Source organism: Pelodiscus sinensis, chromosome 24 (assembly GCF_049634645.1).
Source record: "Pelodiscus sinensis isolate JC-2024 chromosome 24, ASM4963464v1, whole genome shotgun sequence".
Lineage (NCBI taxonomy): Eukaryota > Metazoa > Chordata > Testudines > Trionychidae > Pelodiscus > Pelodiscus sinensis.
Window position 1 is genome coordinate 19,389,927 of NC_134734.1, and position 22,073 is coordinate 19,411,999.

Genomic DNA, 22,073 nt, shown 5'->3' on the forward strand with positions numbered 1-22,073 from the left:
CGTGCTGAGCCGAGAGAACACAGTGTGAACCATTCGAGCTAGCTACGGGGACATTTAACAGCAGCCATTGGAATGGTTTCACTGTTGTAATGCTAACTACAGAGTGGAAGTTGCCGTTTTGGGTGGCTTTGGAAGTCCTAAGTGACTTGATGCCTTCAGTTAGGACCGAAGAAAGATTAAGTGGGAGGCATCGGATACAAATGCAAGACCATCAGGGATTTTAGCATGGGGAATTATCCACAGCTGAGTGCTGCAAGGACACTGCAGACAAAGAGAAACACTGGAAGCAATTTTTACAGGCCAACAGAGCAATTATGGAAATTCCACAGTGCTAATTGTGTCCTGCTCCCCTCTGCCACACCAGTACATATGGAACAGGCCACAGCAGTCTGCAGAGACTTCACTTGGCAAGACTTCTGGCACATATAGGTGCAAGTCAACAGCAAGGGCCCAAACAGAAACAATCGCTGCATCCAAACGCAGCTGGAGGGGAGGGACGGAGACGAGTGCTTACAGAGATCCTGCAAGTGGCCTGTATTTCAGCCACGTAAATGGTTGGGCTCGCTCTGAAGAAGGAGCCCAAGGCAGCTAGATGGGGACAGGTGATCTCCGGAGAGCCCTCAGCTGAACTCATCCACCTTCGTTCATAACCGGACTAATGAATCCTCAAGTACATTAGGGCAGCAACGGAGAGAGGAGGCGTCAAAGGCTGCCCTGCAGGAGCAAGACTGCACGCAGCTGGAGCTTAAAGCAGGGCAGAAAATGGGTGAGGGGAGATCTTCATTGTTATGGTAGGAAACCAAAGGCCTAGGCCTGGGGAGGGGAATCTATTTTTCAGTCAGGGGCCACCCACCAGTGAGAAGCAAAAGAAAAGAACATCGCCTACCAAATGGCATTCATTAGGTGGAGGGAAGCGTTTTCCTGTTGGCATAGCCGTGTCTATACTGACCAGCATTGCTATGTCGCCAGCCGACTGACCCAGCTGCAGCAGTCGAAGTTTAAGCATAGATAAGGCTTAAGATAGAAAACCCCAGTGAGGCAATGGAAACATCCTGGGATCATCTGAGGGCAAAAGTCTAGGCTAAAGGTTTAAATCTCTGTAGAACAAGTGAGAAAGGCTTCAATGCATCTGCTGAGCAGACAACAGCCGCTGGGGAGTTTTGCTTAAAAGACTCAGCTACACGAGATGGTTTCCCTGCCTGCTACTCAATTAACTCCTTGATTACTGAGATGGAGGAGAGAGCAGGACCTGCCCATGAAGCACTACCATGGTAAAAGTTGGCATGAAGCATCTGGGTAACCAGTAACTTGATCACATCCCTATCTCAAAGCAACATGGCAGCCTCTCTGCAGCTTACAGCAGCTGCCAGGCTTCTGAACACTATTCTACACTAGCAGGAAGTGGAATGGAGAGCCAGGAAGTAGACAGTAAGTCCGCAGTATAGCCATTAGACTGGCTCAGAGAGCACAGATGCGGTTCGCTTTCGCCCCGGTTACCTTGCTGCACATATTGTCTTTACTGATGTTCTTGTTATCCTTGTCTGTTGCTTCCTCCTCCACCTTTATAAGAAAAAAAAAATATAAAGGCTATAAATAAAAACTGACGGGCATGGGACTAAATAGCTATGGCGATGTCAGTGTAGTTATGGATGGGATTCAGGAGGCTTCCATATGCACCCCCAGAAGACCAGGCAATGAAATCCAACTGCCTGTTTTGTTAGGAAGTGACTGACCCAGGATGAGACCAGTGTCCATGACACGTGCTCAGAAACGGCTTCAGCCAGCCCTGCTCTGACCTGGGTGCGGAAAGAGATGCTAATGTTAGGCCTTAGCTCAGGGAGCAGATCAGTATTTCTCAAGCAGAGGACAGAAACGTGAGGCCAACCTGAAGAACATGGACGGAGCTAGATGTCTGTGTACCCTGACCAAAACACCCCTTCTCCCCCTCGCTGTGTACCTATGTCATGTCATTAAGAGCCAGCTAGCCTGCCAGCCATTACAGTGAATGCTGCCTCCTAGGACATCTGGACGTGTAGATGGCAGAGGCCTGGCTAGGTACAGATGACAGTGATCCAGACTACCAGGGCACAGCCACACACCAGCCTCAGATAGCTGGGGTAGAGGAGCCCACGCACATCTCAGCACATCAGTCCTTACAGAAATAAACGGCTGCTCCAGGCCCATCTGACGCTCCACTGATCAGAGACAGCCCCCAGCAACGTTCGAATAAAGAAAACTAGTGATGGCTGCAGGCTGCCGGCTTCAGGGTCAAGAGACTATAGAAGTGACAGAGTTGATCCCTTTCTGGTGACAGGTTAAGCAGAGGAGCTTAGAAGCACATAACAGACCAATGGCCCATTCAGTGCTGTATCCTGCCTCCAAGCAGCTGCTTATATCCTATGCTCCTAAAGGAAGGCATCATTCTCCCTTGCGTACTGGGATGACTGAGAACCACTGAGAACAGAGCAGTGCAAGTTTCCCCACCAGGGCCAGCATGAGGAGTGTGCAGTCGGCTCCTCTCTTTATTATTGGCCCTGCCTGCCTGGGTGGCACGTCCCCAAAGTGCAGGCTGTGCATGGCAGCGGTGGCCCCCTCCCAGCAGGGCTCCCAGCCCACAGGAGAAGAGGAGGCTACCGCTGGTGCCAGTGGTTAGGGCAGCCTGGCCTCCCATGGATGGCCCGGGAGGCTCTTCATCACTGGGGGAGCATCCACCGCAGCCCCACACAGGTAGAGCAGGAGCCCCAGGCCTGGTGTGTGGCTGTGCTGCTCCATTTGAACTCGGCCCCGCAAATCATCATGCCAGCTCTGTTCCCCACAGACAGCGCGTGGCAATTCAAGACACTACACGTGATGGGGCACAGCATATTGCTAGCATCAGCCCTCGACATTGTCTCCAACTCCCGGGAGGTCAGTTTGCCAACAGCATTTTTCTGCTGTCTCCCTGCTACGCTGCAGGTCGCTGGAGCAGGAAGCTGTAACATGGGACACGCAGAGCCAGGCTGCAGCCGCATGGGATAGGGAGGCTCTGGTAGGTGGATGGGGGCTGGATAAACATTTCCTCTAAGTAGCAGAAGATGGAGAGGTATGTGCCGTGGAAGCAGGAAACTATGAATATAAACAAATGAACAAGCAACAGGCGGGCTGGGCTATAATGCTACGGTCTCCCTGGCTTGGTCAGAAGCCCCAACACTAGCCAGAGTGGTACCTAAAAACGGAATAATTTACCGAGAGGACACCAAGACGGAGTAGAAAACCGTAGCTGGGAATCTGGGCAAAATTTAAAAAAAATGCTTAGCATGTCTAGAAAGCCTTTTCCTGTAGGACTTCAAAGCGCTTTATGAACAATTAAGCAGTCCTCAGAACCCTCTGGGGAGAGGGAGGTTTTCCTCTCTCCTGTGAATAGATCAGGAGGAGAAGGCAAGGAAGTAACTTGCCCAACGTGTCACAGCCAGCTGCCTGCAAAGGCAGGGGTTTGACTACCCCATTGCCCCCTCTTCCAAAGGAGTTGCCACTGTGCAAAGGACAAGAGGAACCCTGACACCCAGCTCCCTGTTCTAGTCACTGCCTGACACTCCCACTGAACAGCTGCAAATAAAACCCAGAAGTACCTCCCCAGAGGCCTGCTCCAAGAGATGGGAATAGAACTCAGGAGTCACCTCTACCAGCTCCCACTGTCCTAAGTGCTATGCAACACTCCCCTCCCCCACTTGGGCAGCAAGCCAGCATTGCCGCCAAGTACGAAAGCTAGCCAGGAAAGGGTTACTGTCAACTCACAAGCAGACTAGGCAATTTCTGTGCAAGTTACAGGATCTTACCTCCTTCCTCCACTTGAGCTCACAGAACACCCGCTCAAAGCACTCGTGCATGTAGTTGAACTGCAAAGATAAAGCAGCCTTCTCAGGTTGACACAAAGCACAAGAGCGTTACACAGCTCTGAGACAACAACCGTCCACTAAGCGCAGGGCGGGAGTCAGAAATGACACCCAGCTGTCTGGGCAGGGGAAGGGAGAGGGGTACCAGCTCTGTGGAGCGAGAACTTACTGTACCTCTGGCTCCTTCTAGTGGCTGTCTGGTTACACAACGCAAAAAAAATGTGAGTCAAATCTCTCACACCAAGGGTGTGTGTTTAACACAGCACCCTAAACTCAAAATAAGACACACAATTTAAGATACACAATTTGCGTAACATTTTGAATGTATTTTGATATAGGCTATTTTGAAAATTGGTACATCTACACAGCGCCAAATTTTGAAATAACACGCTATTTCGAGCCATTCCTTATCCCTCGTGCAACGTGGTTTACTAGGATGGCTAAATAGTGTGACAGTTATTTCAAAAAATATTTCAAAATAAGAGGCGGCTCGCGTAGATAAGCGGGGTAGCTATTTTGGGATAACTCCAGTATCCCGAAATAGCCGTGCAGTGTAGACGTACCCGAAGAGATCAGAGCAAGGAGAATTTTACACTGATTTCTAAAAACTGGGCTAGTCCCTCTCCTTAATGCAGATAACAAGGTCACTCACATATGGCGTGAAGATTTTAACCCATCGAGGTTTCTTCTCTCCTCGTGCGTATTCAAAACAGAACGCCATCCCCTCTTCGTCTGTGTCCCACCGCTGCATCTCGTCCCACTCAAATGCTATTACCTGGTTCTAAACAGAAGGAGAGATCAGGGTCCAGAGAGAGCCATGCTCCGGGGGGGAGGGTGTCGTCAAAGGATGAGTCAGGAGGCAAGTTAGTTCTGACATGCTGCAGGGTAGATCTGAACCTTGGAGTGGGGGAGAGGGCAGGGGAAAAATGGGGCAGTGAGAGGGCAGAGTGCAGGGGAAGAGATGGAAAAACAAGGGAGTCCCAGGAATGCTGCAGAATGCCTTTCAGGGAAAGTGGGGATATGGAGAGGTTCTGCTAAGGCTGCAGAATTTTCTATGGGGATCCCACATATCAGTCACACAGGCATACATTGGCCACCGTGTTTCAAAAGCCACCTCTTCATGCTCTCTATTTTGCTCTTTCAGCAGCTGCAGCACCCTTGAAATGAGGAACCAGTCTTCTGCTCTTCCTGCAGCAAATCTGCAGTTCCTCAGACCCAGAGAAGCCCTGCCATATCCTTGAGAAGTTTACCTCTAGCTGACCCTCCTCTGTGCAGGCATGGAGTTTAAAGTGCTTGATGCTGATGGCTGTGATTACATGGCCCTTCCGCCGAGAGTCGCAGGAGCAGTGGGGGAAGATGATCTCATTATAACCCTCACATGTCCGCAACATGTTTAAATACTGCAGAAAAGCAAGAAACAAATGTGCTGATCCGTTACCGAATGCAAGGCAACAATCCCCCATCATCCCAACCCCCTCAGAGCCCAGCAGCCCCTCACTGCAATCACAGCGGGGGAAAACATCCCTGTTCTGAACAGACCACTTCCATTAGGTCCCTACACCGATATCATATGCATGCCACCACATTCAGTCCACTGCCAGAAACTTGGCTGAGGTTTGCATGAGCTAAGTTCCTAGTAGCCTTGAGTACCGAGTCCATAAATGTTCTACAAAAACCTGGCTCAGCTGGAATCACCAGTTGTCACAATTCAGCTGAGCATCTTGGAAATCCTACTTTTAAAAAAAACAAAAAACAAAAAAACCACAGACACAGACGGTCAAGCCTTCAGTCTGAGATGACCCTAAGTGTGGTTCTCATTAAAACCCTCTTCATTTAGTCCAAGAAGCATTTGCTGCTTACGCTGTCATGTTTCCCCAAATCCCCTGCTGAATTTTACCTGTTTCTGTCATCTGTCAGGGATGACTAGAGTCAGACAGAGTTTAAAACCAACATACAAGTATTGCTGAAGCCCTGGAACAAACTCAAACCACAAACCAGGAGTCTGGGGCCTAGAATGGGAAGGAGGAAAAAGTTACAAAAGGGTGAACTGAAGCCAGAGTGTGGGCCTGGATTTTCGGACTTAATGCTGAATCTCCTTGTAACGAGGTCTGCCTGTCTGTGGCCAAGGGGTGTTGGGTAAGCTCTTTGCCTGGCCGTCTGGTACTTCCTTGCTCCCTGGGTCACTTCCCTTGGATGCTGCCTTGTCTGGTCATCACAAGGTTCTGAGGCTAGGATCTCACTAGCCCTGTCCGCAGTGCTATGAGTTCTGATATTCAGCTTGTGGCCAGTCTTTGGCCACTGGACCTTGGCCTCCCTCAGGTCTAAAGTTCAGCATATAATCGGAGCTGTCCATAGTGCTGCTGTTCTCCCAGTCAGCATATAGAACTGCTTGGGTTGAGCTCCTGTGAAGAACAGCCAGGCCCTAGCCAGAAGTTTCTTTTATACTGGTCTGCTGGGCCCTGATTGGCCGCCACGGAGACGGACACTTTATCCTCCCTGGAGGACCTCTCTTCTACTCCTCTTGGTGGGACAGGGTGTGGCAAGGCCTCCGGCCTCATGTACGAGGTGTCGGGGAATAGTCCACTCCATTACACTCCTAGTTATGGGTTCAAAATCACATAATTAAATACACTATCAAATAGTTTCAGGCTCGCCATCCAAGGTTTGCATTAAAGGATTTTAACAACTAGTATGGAAATATTTATTAGAGACTTCTCTTATTTTAATTAACTTTTTAAAAAAGAGGGTAGTAAACTCCCTGTAGTGCTGGGAACCCAAACAAAGCAGTGGTGTCAAAGCAGGAGAATCAGAAAAGGAAACCGACTAGAGACAGAATGGGAAACTGACCTAGCGAATGAAAGTGGAGTAAGATGTAAGGAGCAATCATTTAGATTTCAGAGCATCCATTACATGTTCAATAGAACTTTTGAACTTCATAGCACCTCACTGAGGCCTGGTCAATACTTAAATCTTCTGCACTAGAGAAATACAGCAAAAGGCCTTGTGTATATGCAACTATACCAGGGAAAAAGCCCATTTAGTGGTTTGGGTTATTCTGTTCAGAGAACCGGTATAAACCTGCACCAGCTGCTGCATCCCTTGGGGGTGCTGCCAGTCTACCTGTGCCAGCACACGTTTTCTAGTATGGGCTAGGTCATAGTGTGAGTTGGCACACCCTCATTTTACAGATGGGAAAAACGAAGAAAGTTTCACGTGATTTCACCCAGGGCGCAAAGGATGTGATGGAGCTGAGAAGAGACTCCAGGAGTCCTGTGCTCCAAATGGGTTTTCTGTTTAGACTAAGATTTTCCGTATGTCTTCCAGCGAGTCTGAATAGCTCCTAGCACAGCAGAGTCCCAACTACAACTAAGAGCTGTAGAGTCTGCTGCCATAGGAATAGTTATTAATTAGCACAGGTAAAGAGCTGCAATTCTATTTCCTTGACAGTGGCCCTCTAAGACTATTTATGCTGTTTGCAGGAGTTAAAAAGCCAGTGATATGGCAGCCAGCAAAAGAAAGGAAGGGCTCAGTGCTTACTGGAGTGTCCCAGCAGCTTGGTGGTGAAGCAGGCAGGGGAAGAAGATGTTCAATATTCACTGTAGTAAGCAAATACATGGATTATGGAGTGATTAAAATGCAGGCTCAGCTTGGGCACCACTGCCTCTCAGATAGTCCCCATTCAAGATCCACACAGAGGCATTTCAAGCTCCTACAGCAATGATCTGTGATAGCCGTTACAGTCAACAAGGGTCAGAAGGGCCCACTTCAGTACGCAGAGTAAGAGCTGGCGAAGACTAACAGGGGAGAGGATTTCAAACTGGGAGGTCAGTGGCACCAAAGTTCATCCATGCTAGAGGCTGGGAGCATCCACCAAAAGCAGCCAGGGAAATAAAACCTGAATGGGTGGAGCTCAGACTCAAAGAACAGTGGGAGGCCTCATGTTTATTCCCAGAGCAATTCAGTAAGCTATCCCATGTAGAAGCCCAATGATTCTTCTGACCTTCAAGCTACATTTCCTGCCTGACAGCCCCAGCAAGAACAGGGAGGCGAGGACTGGAACTCAGCTCATGGTCTGGTGATTCCCAAGGCAGGATAGCACTCAGCTTGCCTGTCTGCAGACTTGCTGGCACAGACCCAAATCAAAGTGACACCAGTGCCACAAATACTAGGTCCATACAGAGCTCAGCAATGGGGTCTTATAACCTGCCCCTGAAAGGTCTGGTACTGGCTAGAGAGAGAGAAAGGACACAGGAGGAGCTTCACGCCTTGAGACAATTCTTGTTCTTAGAACAGACCAGGATGGGCACAGCCCCCTTTGCACATCAAACAGTGAAGAGGTAAAAGAGCGACCATAAAAGGAGTGATTCATTTAGGGGGGGAAAAAAAAATCAAATCTTCCACTGCTGCAGATTTACCAGCTCAATGTTTTTTAAAACAGTAACAGAGTCCTGAGCCAGTGGCACACACCAGACATGCAAGGGAATCTGACTCAATGCAACACATGATTGTGTATATGGATATTAACCCCATCCAGACTGACTGAGCATTCTGGGAGTCTCTCTCACCAGGTAGCAACCCCATAGCTTTGCATGCACTGGCTGGCACAGCAACCAGCCATTCCCTTGGGTATTCAACCAGCACAAGTCCAAATGGGCCCATGGTGTTCTTCCAAACACAGCTTTGGCAAGCGACACTTTCAGAACTTCACTGCAGACCGGAATGGCCTAATCAAGGGCCAATACCCCGGAATCATTTGCCAGAGGAAATGGCCATTTCCAAGTATCAAGAGAACCACAAACTTACCATGACCATCTTTCTCTGCTCAGACAGCTTCTGCAACTGGTAGGACTTTTCCTCGGCTTTGATGCAACCTTTCTTCACATCATCTACAGCCTAAGCGAGAAAAGGGGGAAGGAAGCTGAACAGAACTGAGTCTTCAAGAGGCAATTAAGGGACCTCTTCTCTGGTGAGAAATGAAGTACTTCTACTTGGCACTTCTACAGGACAATCACATGCTTTACAAGTAGGCATTCGATACACAGCACCCGTAGGCAGTAGGGGACATACTGATTTTACAGAGGAGTAAATGAAGGAATCCGGGTGAGGGGACTTGCAAAGAGACAGAGGGTCAGTGAGAGCAAAGTCAAGAACCCAAGAGTCTTTGTGATCAGAGCAAGACAGACAGGGAGTCTGGATTCTTGAGTTCTTCTGTTTGCTCTCTCAGGGTCTGAGCCAGTGATGGGTATCAGCAGGATCCCATGGTCTGTTCCGGACTCAGCCATGGAGTCATGGAGCAACACTCAATCCCCAGTTTCTATTTCTTACACAATCACACTGTACCAAGGATAGGGCCTTCCCTGGCCTAAGCTCTACATGGCACTGAGGTGTTCAATGTCTTGGAATTTGAAATAGCCATGGCAGCTGATGCTTAGCTACGGCAACATAAGCGGGAGCTGGTTTCAATGGCTTGTGATCAAGCTAGTCCCACACTCTGAGGCCAGGAATTCACATACACCTACCTGGTGGAAGAAGTAGGTAACGGCAAGGTCATTGTCGTTCAGAAGGGCTTCCTCTTCTGTAGTGAAGAGCCATTTCCTGATAGTCAGACACGTCCCCGGCACAGCCGAAGTATAGTTCTGTACGTAGAGCTTGTGCGGGAATTCATTGGGCGCCAGTTTACGCACTGCAAGATGTGTGGGAAGAGAAGGATGAGCTCTCGGAGGAAGGGCCAGCCTTTGGATCTGTGACCATACGGCGCCTAGCACGATGGGCTCCTAGCCTATGCCAGGGCTCCTGGGTGCTACCATAACACACGAATAACTGATCACCAGAGAAGTTACATTGGCTCAGCTAACACCAAGCGAGAGAGCAGTTCCCCATGGAGCAGATGGGAGCAGAACTCCAGCTCTGCTTTTTCCAAGACCCTTTCTAACACCTGCCTTCACAAAGCCAGAGCTTTGCTAGGCTCATCATGTCAGCGCAGCCGTCAGGAAACTGTACGAAATCAGAATCCACTCACTTGTTCTGCTATCTGGGGAACGTTGCTCCCCAGGTGCTGTCCCTGCGTTGTGTGGAAAAGCAGCTGGGTTAGGCAGGACTGCATCTGAAAGCAGCCACAAAGTCTAACCATATTTGTCAGACTGCCACAGTTTATTTTCACTCTCTGTGAAGAGTACAGGAACACATCCTGCAAAAGCCTTAGATTTTAGATCTCTAGCCTGAGCATTAGGGCATTCAAGTCACGGGAGAAAACAATGCACGGAAGAGTCCCACTTTGGCTTACAGGGGTGGATAACATGGAATCCAATGGGACAATGATTCTTATGATCCACTGTCGAGTGCTTCAGAACAGCACCGCACATTTTCACACCCTCTGAGGCTGAGTTAAGACTCTCCCAAGCGACAGGGGGAATCTTACATGCCATCTGGGCAGCCTGCCACCAGAACCAGAACAAAGCCTGGTGCAGTGGTCAGTGACGAAGAGGCTGCCTTCAAGCTATTCAATATCAGCTCTGGGTGGCTGGTACAATAGGCAGCGCACCTTTGTTGAGAGTCTAATGAACTGAAAAACCATCCTGCTAAACAAAGAGGGAGAAAAACAGTGTGATCCAGGATAACCCACCTGACTGTCCAGCCCTGCATCTGGTGCAAGGACAGTGTTCCTACCTCTCTCACATGGAGCACAGTTGTTTGCAGGGAAACTAAATGGAGTGAGTACAGTATATAAAGAATGAGCGGCTATTCAGAGTGAGTTTTACCAACACACCAGCCAGGAAGGGTAACTAGAGCATTTACTTTTCAATGGTTTGAGAAACATGGCACTTGTACAAATAACGAATACTTAGTAATACCCAGCTCTTATCTAGCACTGGCTCCAATCAGGCAGCGTGAAAACTTGCCATGTGACACTCTGCCAATCCACCACAGTTCTGAACTCCATCACTCTGGACATTCCTACCTGAGCCCCCTACACAGCTCTGCCAATACATGTCAATCTTGTCCTGCAGCATGCTCTTCTATTCCAGTCCTGGGCTCCCCGCACACAGAGCTGCAAACGCCCTGGGATCCTGCCCTGTCCTCTCAACGCCAGGTATCTCTGAGAAAGCAGCTGTCAACTCGGTGGTATCAAGTGGTAATTTTGTGATTGAGGCCGCTTCACAGGAGACAGGGATGAGCCACTATAAACTTGGATGCTCCAGAATCAAGAACTGCATGCCAATCGAGTCTGCTTTGTCAGGGATATTTTAGAAGTGCTTTATTTAAAAATCTAAAAATGCCTCTGCAAGCCAAGCCAGACATGTTTTCCAAAGCGAAAAGCGAAAGCTAGTAGGAACAGTTTGTACTCTCTTGGCCTATATTGCACAATTAGCAGTGAGACACAAGGATTTAGGGCACGCCGTCAGCTCTATAAGAAAGTTAACTTACAGATTGTGGGAACAGGGCTAGGAATCAGGACCCTTTGGCTCAAAGCCTATCATATAAAATCTAACAGAGCTCACCCCACAAGTGAATGTAAGTTACTGGACTTCCTTCTGCTTCAGCAAATCCAGTATGAAACTGGGTGAAAATACTGCTGCTTCTGATCCAAAAAAAAAAAAAAATCACAGGTAAATCCAATATGCTTTAGCTGGCAGGGATGGTGTCCTCTAAACCCCCCAGTGATTTGCACAGGCAAAGATCAAATACAATCAGAGTTCTCAGTCCTTCACCCTTATGGGCAATATAAAAGAGCACCTTAAGCACACTGGAATCCTTGAAACTAAACCATGTCTTCATTTTTCACAGTTTAGTCTCCTTGAACCGTTTAAAAAAGGGAAAGTCAAGCAGAACCTATCCACCTCGGAAGGCGCCTCATTATCAGAGTCTCCAACGCCTGGCAGATTTCCCCTGGGGGCTCCGAATTTTGAGTGCAGATAAGAGCTAAATGAGCATGCTGGCAGGCTCGGCTGCTGCTGAACTTTTAGCTGGGTCGGGAGGATTAAGAGACTTACCAAAGGAGTGATTGATCACTTCAAACAAGGCAAAGTAGTTTGCTGTAGTGCTGTCCATTCCTACTTTAGCAGCCACAGCCTAAAGTGCAACCAAATGGAAAAACAGCATCAGCAAAATAGCGTTCAGCACTCTTCTGGGACAGGGCTGGCCTAGCTCACATTGGTTATTTACAAGTCACCGTTCCAGTCTATTAGTCACCAAGGAAATCTTTAACGCTATTCCTGTTCAGTCACACTTCTTATTGAACTAGGGCCTGGAGTCTCTCGCTCTTTCCTTCTGTCAACTGCTCCAGATTTCAAGCCCTGCCACAGCTGACAATTAGGTCATCTTTTCTTCCGATGCATCAAGTTTCAGTTCCTAATACACCAGGCACAGACACCCTCCCCCCATCCCTTAGGAGTTTTTCCACGCATGCTGATAACAGAGCCATGCGTAAGAAGGACCTCGAGACAAGAATGCAATTCAATAGACCGTGGCCTAAATGCATTAATACACACAGAATCTGATCCGGCAAGCACAGATTGCATAAATCTAGAACTCCGGAGATTTTGCTGTCAGGAAAGTCCTTTGGCTTGTTAACTATAGCAACATCTTCACTTGTTCAGGTTTCCTTCGGACCCTGTACGCCCGCCCCATTCATTCTCTGAGCTACCATCCTCAGTTTCAGCAGTGGTGGCTGCATTTTGTTAACCAGCTTTAAATAGATCCCTTGGCAGCATCAAAATGCTGGGGGGCGGGAGAGGGGAGCACTCCAAGAATTGGGGAAGTGGTCAATGGTCGCACACTTCCATATTAATGGAGGAGGTGCAGGGTCTGGGATGGAGGTTGAGTGCAGAAGGGAGCTTGCAGTAAGGGATTGGGGTGCAGGAGAGAGTGTGGGATCTAGGAGGGATTTGGATGAAGAAGGCAGTTGTGACCTGGGTTTGGGGACTGAGGTGAAGGAGTTTGGGTTGTGACCTTGAGCAGGGGATTAGGGTGCAGGATCTGGGAGGAAATATGGGTGCAGAGTGGGGCGGGGGGGGGGGGCGAAGGATTTGGGTTTCATGGAGTAGGGAGCAAAGGACTGGGGTGCCAGAGGCAGGTTCTGGCTGGGAGACTTACCTGCTTGACTCCCAGCCAGCAGCCTTCTCAAGCAGACTCCCTCCTTGCCCCGCCCCTGCACTAGCTGCAGAGACCATGTGGTTTTTGAACATCTAGGAGCCTGGGGGGAGGGGGGGTGCTTGGCAAGCTGCCTGTTGACAATAGGCAGCTCCCACTGGGCAGAAACCGGCCAATGGGACTGCGCTGGGAGTAGGTGCAGTGCATGAAGCCTCTTTCCCCTTCCCAGGTGTCTCAGCTATTCAAACAGAGCCCTGCTATGGCTGCTTTACTCAGCAGCATGGGGGGGGGGGGGGAGAGGGAAGCAGGGAGTCTGCCTGAGGCTCCCTGCTGTGTCTGCAGGTCGGATCTGGTGGCTTGGTGGATTGAATCCGGCCTGTGGAGGGTATTTTGCCCAGGCCTGCTCTAGGCATACTCAGGAAGCAGTAAATCAGCTTAAGATCACTATGGTGTGGGAGGTTGCAATGACTTCAATGGGATTTGAGAGGAGTCAGGATCTCCCTGGGTTCTGGCCTTAACTCGGGGTGGGGAACCTAAGGTCCAGGGGCCGGATGTGGCACACGGCTTGCTGGGATCTGGCCCCCGAAGCTCGGGGCCGTCCCCCCCGCCCAGCATTGGGCAGACCACGCTGGTGCTCCGGCCCTGCTGCTGCTCCACTGCAGAGCTGGAGCACACAAAATCTACCAGCCTGGGCCCCCTTAGGGCTCTGGTGTATGAAGAGAACTTGGAAAGTGTCTTTCTCCTTCTCAGTCGGGGAACCCACATCAGTGAGGGGTTTGTGGGGGGGGTTTCTGTTCGTTTGTTTTTCTTTTCACTTGTGTGCACCCCCGACTGATTTTTCTGTGCGTCACTGACCCTCAACCCAAAAAAGGTTCCCCACCCCTGCCTTAAAACTACTAGTTCAAAAATACAAGGTTAGATACTAACCCCCTCGGTCAGGATTTCCCCAATGCAGACAGCTCCTATTAAGACTCGAGTCACTGCCCCCTACTAGACAGCTGAGACAAGAAACACATGTTGGGTTTGCAAGGTCTCATTGCCTGCAGAGAGCTAACTCCCCGCAGCCATTGCAGTCATAGGACAGAATTTGTCTAATAATTAGAGAAATCCTGCTTCAGCTTTTAAGATACTATCAGTGGAAATTAACGGAATGACGACTCTGCCCTTGCAAGAGAAAACGTCAAAGAAAATGCCCTATCACCAAGACGTAAGGTTGGTTTTCTACAGTTCTTGCCTCTCTGTGGTATTATTCCAATGATCCCACTCACCATGGAGAACAGCAATGAGAAAGCAAGCAGGAGGGGTCTTGTTTAAAGTCTGAGCCACATAAATCTAGCTCAGATAACTAGAAAACTTCATGCAAATATGCCCCTTACCTGATACACCTGGTCTGTGGTGCTATTCTTTTTTACCCTGACTGTCACTGTAGTAGTGTCCGGTAGTGCTACTCTCAGTTCCACATCTGACACACCATTGTAATTCTGGAAAAGAGAAAACAACACAATCCAGAGTCCAACCAGAAATCACTTGATTAGTGATGTGGTTACCACAGGAGATACAGCAATCCTAAAAAGGAGTTATTTCACCTCAGAGAAGTGATTTAGAAGAGACACTGTGCATACACACTCCAGGAGCTCAAATTAAGTTGGCCAAGTCTACAAAAAGATTTATTTTTCTAACGGCCAGCCCTGCAAGCTCGCACTGGGAGCTGAGAATTAAAACAGGCTATTTCTGGTTCACTCATCACGATCAGTGTCCATTTTATCTGGCCTCATTACCATTGGCACCCCTTCCAAACAGTAATGTGTTATCCCGTGAGGCAGGGCAGGCCTATTATCTCCATTATACAGATACAAAGAGAACTGAGGCCAAGACACACAAAGTGATTTGCCCAAGATCCCACACTGCTGTGGACCAAGAAATTGAATCAGAGTCTTCCAAACCCCAGGCTAGTACTCTAACCATGCGTCCACCATCATCCCTCTCTAAGGATTCTGTAGACCACCAATTCTGACCTATGCACATAGAAGTAACTGACGAGAAACTATGGTACTACAAGAACAGAACTCGGTTAGCTGCTCTGTTGGGACTGCATGAGCCAGAACAGACTCCAGCTCTCTCAAGTTGTGGGGTTCACTGGAGTCAAAGGCTTCAAATGTCACTATGAATAAATACAGATTTGCTGAGCAGGAAGAGACCAGTTTTGTTCAGTTGCTTTTCTAACTGTAATCACATTTCAAAATGAATCTTTTACAAGCCACAGAAACTGATTTCTGATTGCAACAGAGGCAACTTCTGGTGGCGCGTGGGGTGAAGGGGAGAGGGAAGAAGACGTGAGTCCAGTTGCTTCACAAGGCAGGAACTTGAATGAACCACTTCAGGTCATGACTGGGGAGGATTTTCCACTTGTGTGAATCAGTGCATTCGAAGTGTGCCAGTGAAGGAAGAGACGGTCTTGGTTACAGCAGCTCTGCCTACCACAAGAAGTTGGTGAGGAGAGGGGAAGCAACAGCTCAGGGGAAAATGGAAATTCATGACTGCTGCTTTGCAATCAGAACTAAATTATTCCCAAATAAAATATTAACATTTATAACACCTATTGCCTTGGCTTCCACAGGCTGCAGCGTCAAATATAAGTAACACACAAAAGCAAACCTACTCAGTAGGCTCCCGGGGGCCACACAGAAGTCAGCCGTGCTGCAAGATAAAACATTAAACACAAGCAGCCAGCAGCAAACCCCTTCAACAGATCTTATATCGGGCTCTTCAGCTTGCCAAGGGGACATGGTACAAAAGACCAGGGCCCACTGCTGAGAGAGTGTAGCGATCTGAATCCCGGGAACTGATGAGAAGGGCAGCAGGGGTGTTCTTCACTGCAGTGAACCCCTGGAATAGCTGTATCAATAGCAGAAAGAGATAACAGGCATATGGTACCCTCTAACAAGCCTTTTGCCCCCATTATGATGATGCCTAGTGGCCAGTCATGCAGTTTTCTAGGATTAAAGATACATCAGGTAACTATTTTTTGGCCATAATTTTCTTTGGGTACCCGGGTGACAACACACAGCTACGCAACCAGCAAACTGGCTCTCCTTTTCCATCTTTCACCTAGGCAGGGGTTAGTTTGTTACAACCCAACAGTTTTGAAACAGAACACGCCAAGAAAAGCAGCACCCGATTAGCACATCAGCATAGCCTCCAGCTGACCCACTTACCTCGTCTGATTCCGATAAGAACTCCTGCATGATGTCGCTCTCCCCAATGACTCGTATCGAACATACTGCAGGACAAAGAGAATGCGGGATTAGTGGGTCAACCCTAGAACTGGGTTCAAGAGTCTTCACCTCCAGGGGCTTGGTTTGAATGGAGGCTAGGGGAAAGGGAAGGGAACTTGCAGTCACTGTTCGGTGGCCTGTGTGAAATGAAGCGATACGTAGGCCCAGCCCCCAGGGAAAGAGGCCATAATGCCAACAGACACGGCTGAGGAGAGCCCTGTTAAGTCCTTCAAGAAAGGAATAATGGGCCATGGGAAGGAAGCAGGGCTGAGATATCAGCCATGTGTGGGGGAAGCTTGCTGTGCTCATACCCATGCTGTGCCCGCTCTACTCTGGCTTCCCAAACTGGCACCTGGCACAAGCACTTGTGCAAGCAAGCACGCACACACGCACATGGTTCATCTCACCCAGCAACAGCCAATCCCTGCTGCTTCAAGGCAAGCAAAGTACAGGGCTATAACAGGGGGTGAAAATGCCTTCCTACTGAGCTTCATTTAAAATGCCTTGATCAGCACATGTGGGGCATGGTCTTTCTAGCAATACTTCTGAGGTCCACAGATAAGGAAGGGGATTTAGAGGCAGCTTTGCTACCCAGTCAGCATAAGCAACTGGAGCCATAGGAGACTCCACCACAGAGAAATGCTCCCATTCTCTAGAATGGGAAGGCAATAAGCCAGAGGCGGGTTGCCAAGGTTAGCCCCTGGCAGCCCACCAGCACTTCATTTACCTGCGCATTCGCAGGTACGGCTGCTTGCAGCACTTGTTGGCCAGCAATGGCGATCTATGGCTAATGGCAGCCGCAAGCGGCCACACCCGAGGATGCACAGGTGTGACGGCACGTTGGGGGTTCCCCGTCTCCTGCACCCCGAAATGGCACAAACAGACTGTACCAGCCAGTGGAATTGAGGGTGGTTTATTGCTCCTCCAGCACAGCGCAGCACAGATGTAATCTGGTTACAGGAACTGGGCTAGGATGCCTCAGGCCCCCTTGAGATGGGGGAGACTGGGCCCCTAAAACTCCAGCTCCTCTCCCTAGGCTGTCTCATCCATCCTCACAGACAGCCACCAACCAACTAAATTCCCATGCAGCCCTGCCCCCACAGTCAGGGCCGCATTCCACCTTCCTTTGTTCCTCTCCATGGGGGGTGTCTGGCCACTGGTTCAACCAGTTTGGCCTCACCTCTGCCTAGCGAGGTTTTCCCTGCTGGGTCTTGCTCCAGACAGCAGGGGTCACCACAGCCCAGCAAGTACCCCCACTACGTCACAACAGGTAAATAAAGTGCTGGTGGCCTGCCAGGGGCTAACCCTGGTCTGCCCACCCCTGCTCTAGACCCGTGTTCTCAACCAGTGGTAGGAGTTCCCTTAGGGATACTCGAGAGAAGTCAGGGGGGTAACGGCAACACAACTGAAATTTGGAGAAAACTGAATTTTTGTTTTAAATTTTACAGTGCTTTATTATTTTTGTACTTTTTACACCCACAAATTTCACTCCCCGCCCGGCTACAATAAACAAATGTGTTGCAATGGTAGAAAAAATTGTGTGTGAGAAAACTGTGGGTACTGGGGGTACTTAAAACTTTTTTTTTTAAAGGGGTACTTCATAAAAAAAAAGTTGAGGAACACTGCTCTAGAACATACAGGAGTGGCAGGGTCAAGTTTCTGCAGTCTGGGTGGGTTTCCCTAAGAAAAAGATAAGAAGAACTACTCTCTCCACAATAAGAAGTTTTCCCATCTCTCTCTTCTCTCTGCTCTATTCAACATCCCTGTTTACCAGCAAGCAACACAACACTATAAATAATGGCCCATCATGCATTAAAAACCGTTTTGTTGCTATAAGCGCTCAACAAGCCAATAACACGAGTCATAAAAGTTTGGCTTTTATTGCAGTGTTTCACTTGGAAAATCCAATCTGGTTTCAAACGAGCCTTTCCCCGCCATCCCCGTAAGACTATCTTTCTCCTGCTTGGGATCTGACAGCTTCAACATCGCACTAGGCTTCTGCTTTTGGCCATAAAAACGTAAGAATGGCCAGACTGGGTCAGACCAAAGGTCCATCCAGCCTAGTATCCTGTCTGCCGACAGCGGCCAATGCCAGGTGCCCCAGAGGGAGTGAATCGAACAGGAAATGATCAAGCCATCTCTCCCCTGCCATCCATCTCCACCCTCTGACAAACAGAGGCTAGGGACACCATTCCTTACCCATCCTGGCTAATAGCCATTAATGGACTTAACTTCCATGAATTTATCTAGTTCTCTTTTAAATCCTGTTCTAGTCCTAGCCTTCACAACCTCCTCAGGCAAGGAGTTCCACAGGTTGACTGTGCGCTGTGTGAAGAAGAGCTTCCTTTTATTTGTTTTAAACCTGTTGCCCATTAACCTGCTGCCCTTCTTTACCTTTCTCTAGGTACTCCTCCAGCCCTCGGCGTCTGGCATCCAACTGCTGCTCTGATAAAGAGAAAGGCCATTTTCCCGGCAGGCGTGGAAAGGTGAAATTGGCAAACTCCCGCTTCAGGTTCTGGTGGAGGATGGCGAACTCCCGGTACCTCTTTGAACACAGCTGCCTGCCTGCCATGTAAACGTTGTAAACCTAGCAGGATGCAGAAGGAAGAGAACACAGGAAAGTTGTCTAGGGTAATAAAAAGCTTTCCAAATGTAAACAGAAGCAGTGCTGCTTTCCCCAGTCTGTAGATAGCCTGAAATTAGCTGAGAGTTGTAGATTGCCTCAGTCATCTCAATGGGGTGCTGACTTGAAGCTTAATGATAGGTTAAAAAAGATGCCAGCCATTTAAACTGTTCCCTGTGTCACAGCCAATCATTTGGCCAGAGAAATACACCAACTAATAATCCCAATCATCACTATTTGGCACAGCAAGAGACGGGGTGGGGGCAGAGAAAAAGCTTGCAAAAGGAAGAGGGTTGCTGAAATTGAAGCTGCCTTTTACCTGCAAAAAGTAGAAAGATGCGCCCTACCTCTCTTTCCAAACTCCCCAACTGAACAACCTAGATGCCGCAGCGTCCAACTTGCACCCTGATATTCTACAATGAAGAAACTTTGAAGGTATCATGAACTGAACGTCAAATAAGAAATAGATTAGATCGCTGATTAGATCAATTGTTTTCATAGCCAGTAACTCAGCACACCATGGGTATGTACTAGGGATATAAGGGAGAAGTTGACTACTCGAGAAGAGCAGGAACAAGTGCTGGGAGGAGCCAGCTTAAAAGCCAGTTCCCCGCAGCACCGTCTCCACCGTGTAGGGGGTGGGTGGGTACAGCCGCAGCATCCAGCGGCTCTTACTACATTTAAATGCAGAGCCGCAGCCATAGCTTCCAGGGCCAGCGTGAGCCAAAACTAAGCAGTCCCGGTTGACGCCGGCATCGGGTTTCTGTGGCTCTGCATTTTAAATGTAGCAAGAGCCCAGAGGCCGCTGCGTGCCCGGCTCTTACTGCAGAACCGCAGCAGGGCTAGCGAGTGCCCCCATCTACTGATTGAGTAGCCGATGGAAATTCCATCAACTACTCGATACGCTGATTAACTGCAATTTAACATCCCTCGTATGTACACACATACATACGCACAAAATAGCATTAAAACTGTGGCTGAATTTCCAATCTGCTGCAGAATTCAGCATCACAGGACCACAAAAATCCACAGCCTTTGCTGCAACATTTAGATTCAGAGTACACAAGACCTTTACATGAGGCCTTCGTTAACCCACAGACCTTCATCTAGAGCACACAAACCGCCTCCAATCAGAGATCAGGCTTAGCCTCTGACTAAACAGAGCCTCTTGCTGCTGTCAGAAACGGCCAAGTGTGCAAGGGAGAGTGGTTCAAACCTTTTGGAAACACCCTGTTGTCCAACTCACTTCCTTGCCACACACACACCCTCTGATTTCATCCCAAAGTCATTCCGGAAATGGGATTTGGCTTCTGTGCCCTGATAGGAATTTGACATCGGAAAGGAAAGGAAAACTATCTAGATTAGCAACACCTTAAAGACTAACAGACTATTTGTTGTTTTTTAAGTTTTTCCAGTTACAGACTATCTCCGCTATCCCTCTAAATCTAGAGTGGGGGAGGGAGAGAAAGGAGCTTACCCAACACGTCAGGGCATCTTTCAAAGATCTAGCACATCTAAAGATAATGTCTTCACCATTCAACCATCAGCCAGCCCCCAACTTTAAGGTCACTTAGTCTCACAAACTACACGTGTCAAGTTGTTTTTTCTTCACAAAGGAGACTGTTAAATCCAGAGATAAGCAAGGGACTCAGAATCAGCCTTACCACCCAGACAGCATAAATAAAAAACTGAAGCAACAAACCAGGCTCTTATCAATTTGGCAGATGTCTAGGCAGGACTAATATGTCCCCGATGATAAAGAGGCACCAAACGATGGGACTCTGCCTTCATTAGCTTCATAGAAAAAAAGGAATGTGCCAAAGACAAACATGCTTACACCTTTTTATTGATGTGTAAGAGAAAATCATGCACCAGCAACTATCTCTCCAAAGTCACACATCAAATCTCTGAATCTCCAATGCTGAAAGCACTGGCAGGTGAGAGAAGGAGTATTTCACAAGGCATCACACGAGATACAAACAAGAACCTTCAACAGTTCTTGGAAAACCAAAGAATTCTGAGTCCCACTTCGCTGCCAAGATCTGTACAGGTCATGGTCTCAGAATTGGAAATCAATTTGTTTTCATCATTAGTCATATGAATAGCTGGCCTGTGACCACCTGAAAGTGAGATTTTTCAAAACAACTCCTGAGATGCTCAAAAGCGTATATTTATTCCTTCTAGCATTGCACGACATGATGGCAGAGAACCCTGAAGGAGGGGGGGGGGGGGGGAACAAGGAGGTGAGGGAAGTATGAGCTGTCCTCTGTCCAGTTGAGAACACACATTGCAATTGTCCTAGTTCTTTTAAGACTTCATTTCATTCTAGCCTTTTTAAAAGCTTTCTAGAGCACTGATATGTAGAGCCCTGCATAGATACAAAATCTGTATCCACATCTGCAAAAATGTGCTGTGGGTATCAAGTGGATAACCATGGATTTGCAGGACTCTAATGATACAGCTGCTGCAGCTTCCCTGCAAGACTTCTCCTTACACTGGAGAATCATGTTTCCAACCCTCTTTCACTCGTATCCTATAGCTAGGTAGTGATCTGCCTGGCGTGGAGCTTGGAAGTGGAATAACACAGGGGGCTAAAGAACGGGACAGTGAAATGGGAAGCTTGCACGCTCCCTGTTCACACTATGTCTGGCCACTGCACTGAATCCTTAGTTTCCAGAAGGATCAAATTTGCTCCATTTAAAAGCACATGGTACATGTCCTAGGTTATAAGCTTTACACCAAATTCTGCTTCTTGGTGATAAACCAAGTTCTAGTCCTCGCCTCCCCACAAACACAGAGGCTTCTGTGTGTCTGCCGGGTTCCTGGAACAGTAACACTGTGTAATGTTGTCCACGGGAAAATGCCTCCATTTTCTATGCTGTAAGGGAAAAAGTAGCAAACCGGGAACCAATTCATCATCTGTCTGTCAGTTCCTTACACGCCAAACTGTAACTGCAAAGCACCCAGACGGGATTGCTCCGGTTCAGCCAAGCTTTCAATCTGGGCATAGCAATTTAAACACCAGTTGAGTTCACTTTAAAAATCCCTTCAGCAGCGCACAAACGCCTTGCATGCCCTTCCACTCTACTCAAAAAGATCCAACCCTAACATCTCCCCTCAAGACCTTCAGCAACTGTCTGGCCAGTTCTCTGCAAGTGAAACAGCAGCTCTCTAGTCACTAGGAGGTGAAGGGAAGGTTTTGTGTAAGGTGAT

General features: G+C 48.5%; 1 protein-coding gene across 5 annotated transcripts in view; it reads right to left on the bottom strand.

Moving 5' to 3' along the window:
- SNX27 (sorting nexin 27) overlaps positions 1–22,073 on the bottom strand; it is a 65,360-nt gene that overhangs the window by 11,048 nt on the left and 32,239 nt on the right. For 4 of the 5 annotated variants that reach the window (XM_075908041.1, XM_075908039.1, XM_075908038.1 and 1 more), the window contains exons 3-12: positions 18,632–18,824; positions 16,178–16,242; positions 14,339–14,443; positions 11,864–11,942; positions 9,392–9,555; positions 8,676–8,765; positions 5,123–5,272; positions 4,525–4,653; positions 3,816–3,875; positions 1,498–1,560 (exon numbers count right to left, since the gene is read on the bottom strand). In XM_075908041.1, coding sequence (XP_075764156.1) covers positions 1,498–1,560; positions 3,816–3,875; positions 4,525–4,653; positions 5,123–5,272; positions 8,676–8,765; positions 9,392–9,555; positions 11,864–11,942; positions 14,339–14,443; positions 16,178–16,242; positions 18,632–18,809 — 1,083 coding nt within the window. In that variant the 5' untranslated portion in view covers positions 18,810–18,824. The remainder of the gene's footprint in view (positions 1–1,497; positions 1,561–3,815; positions 3,876–4,524; positions 4,654–5,122; positions 5,273–8,675; positions 8,766–9,391; positions 9,556–11,863; positions 11,943–14,338; positions 14,444–16,177; positions 16,243–18,631; positions 18,825–22,073) is intronic. The other variant, XM_075908040.1, reaches the window with a different exon arrangement.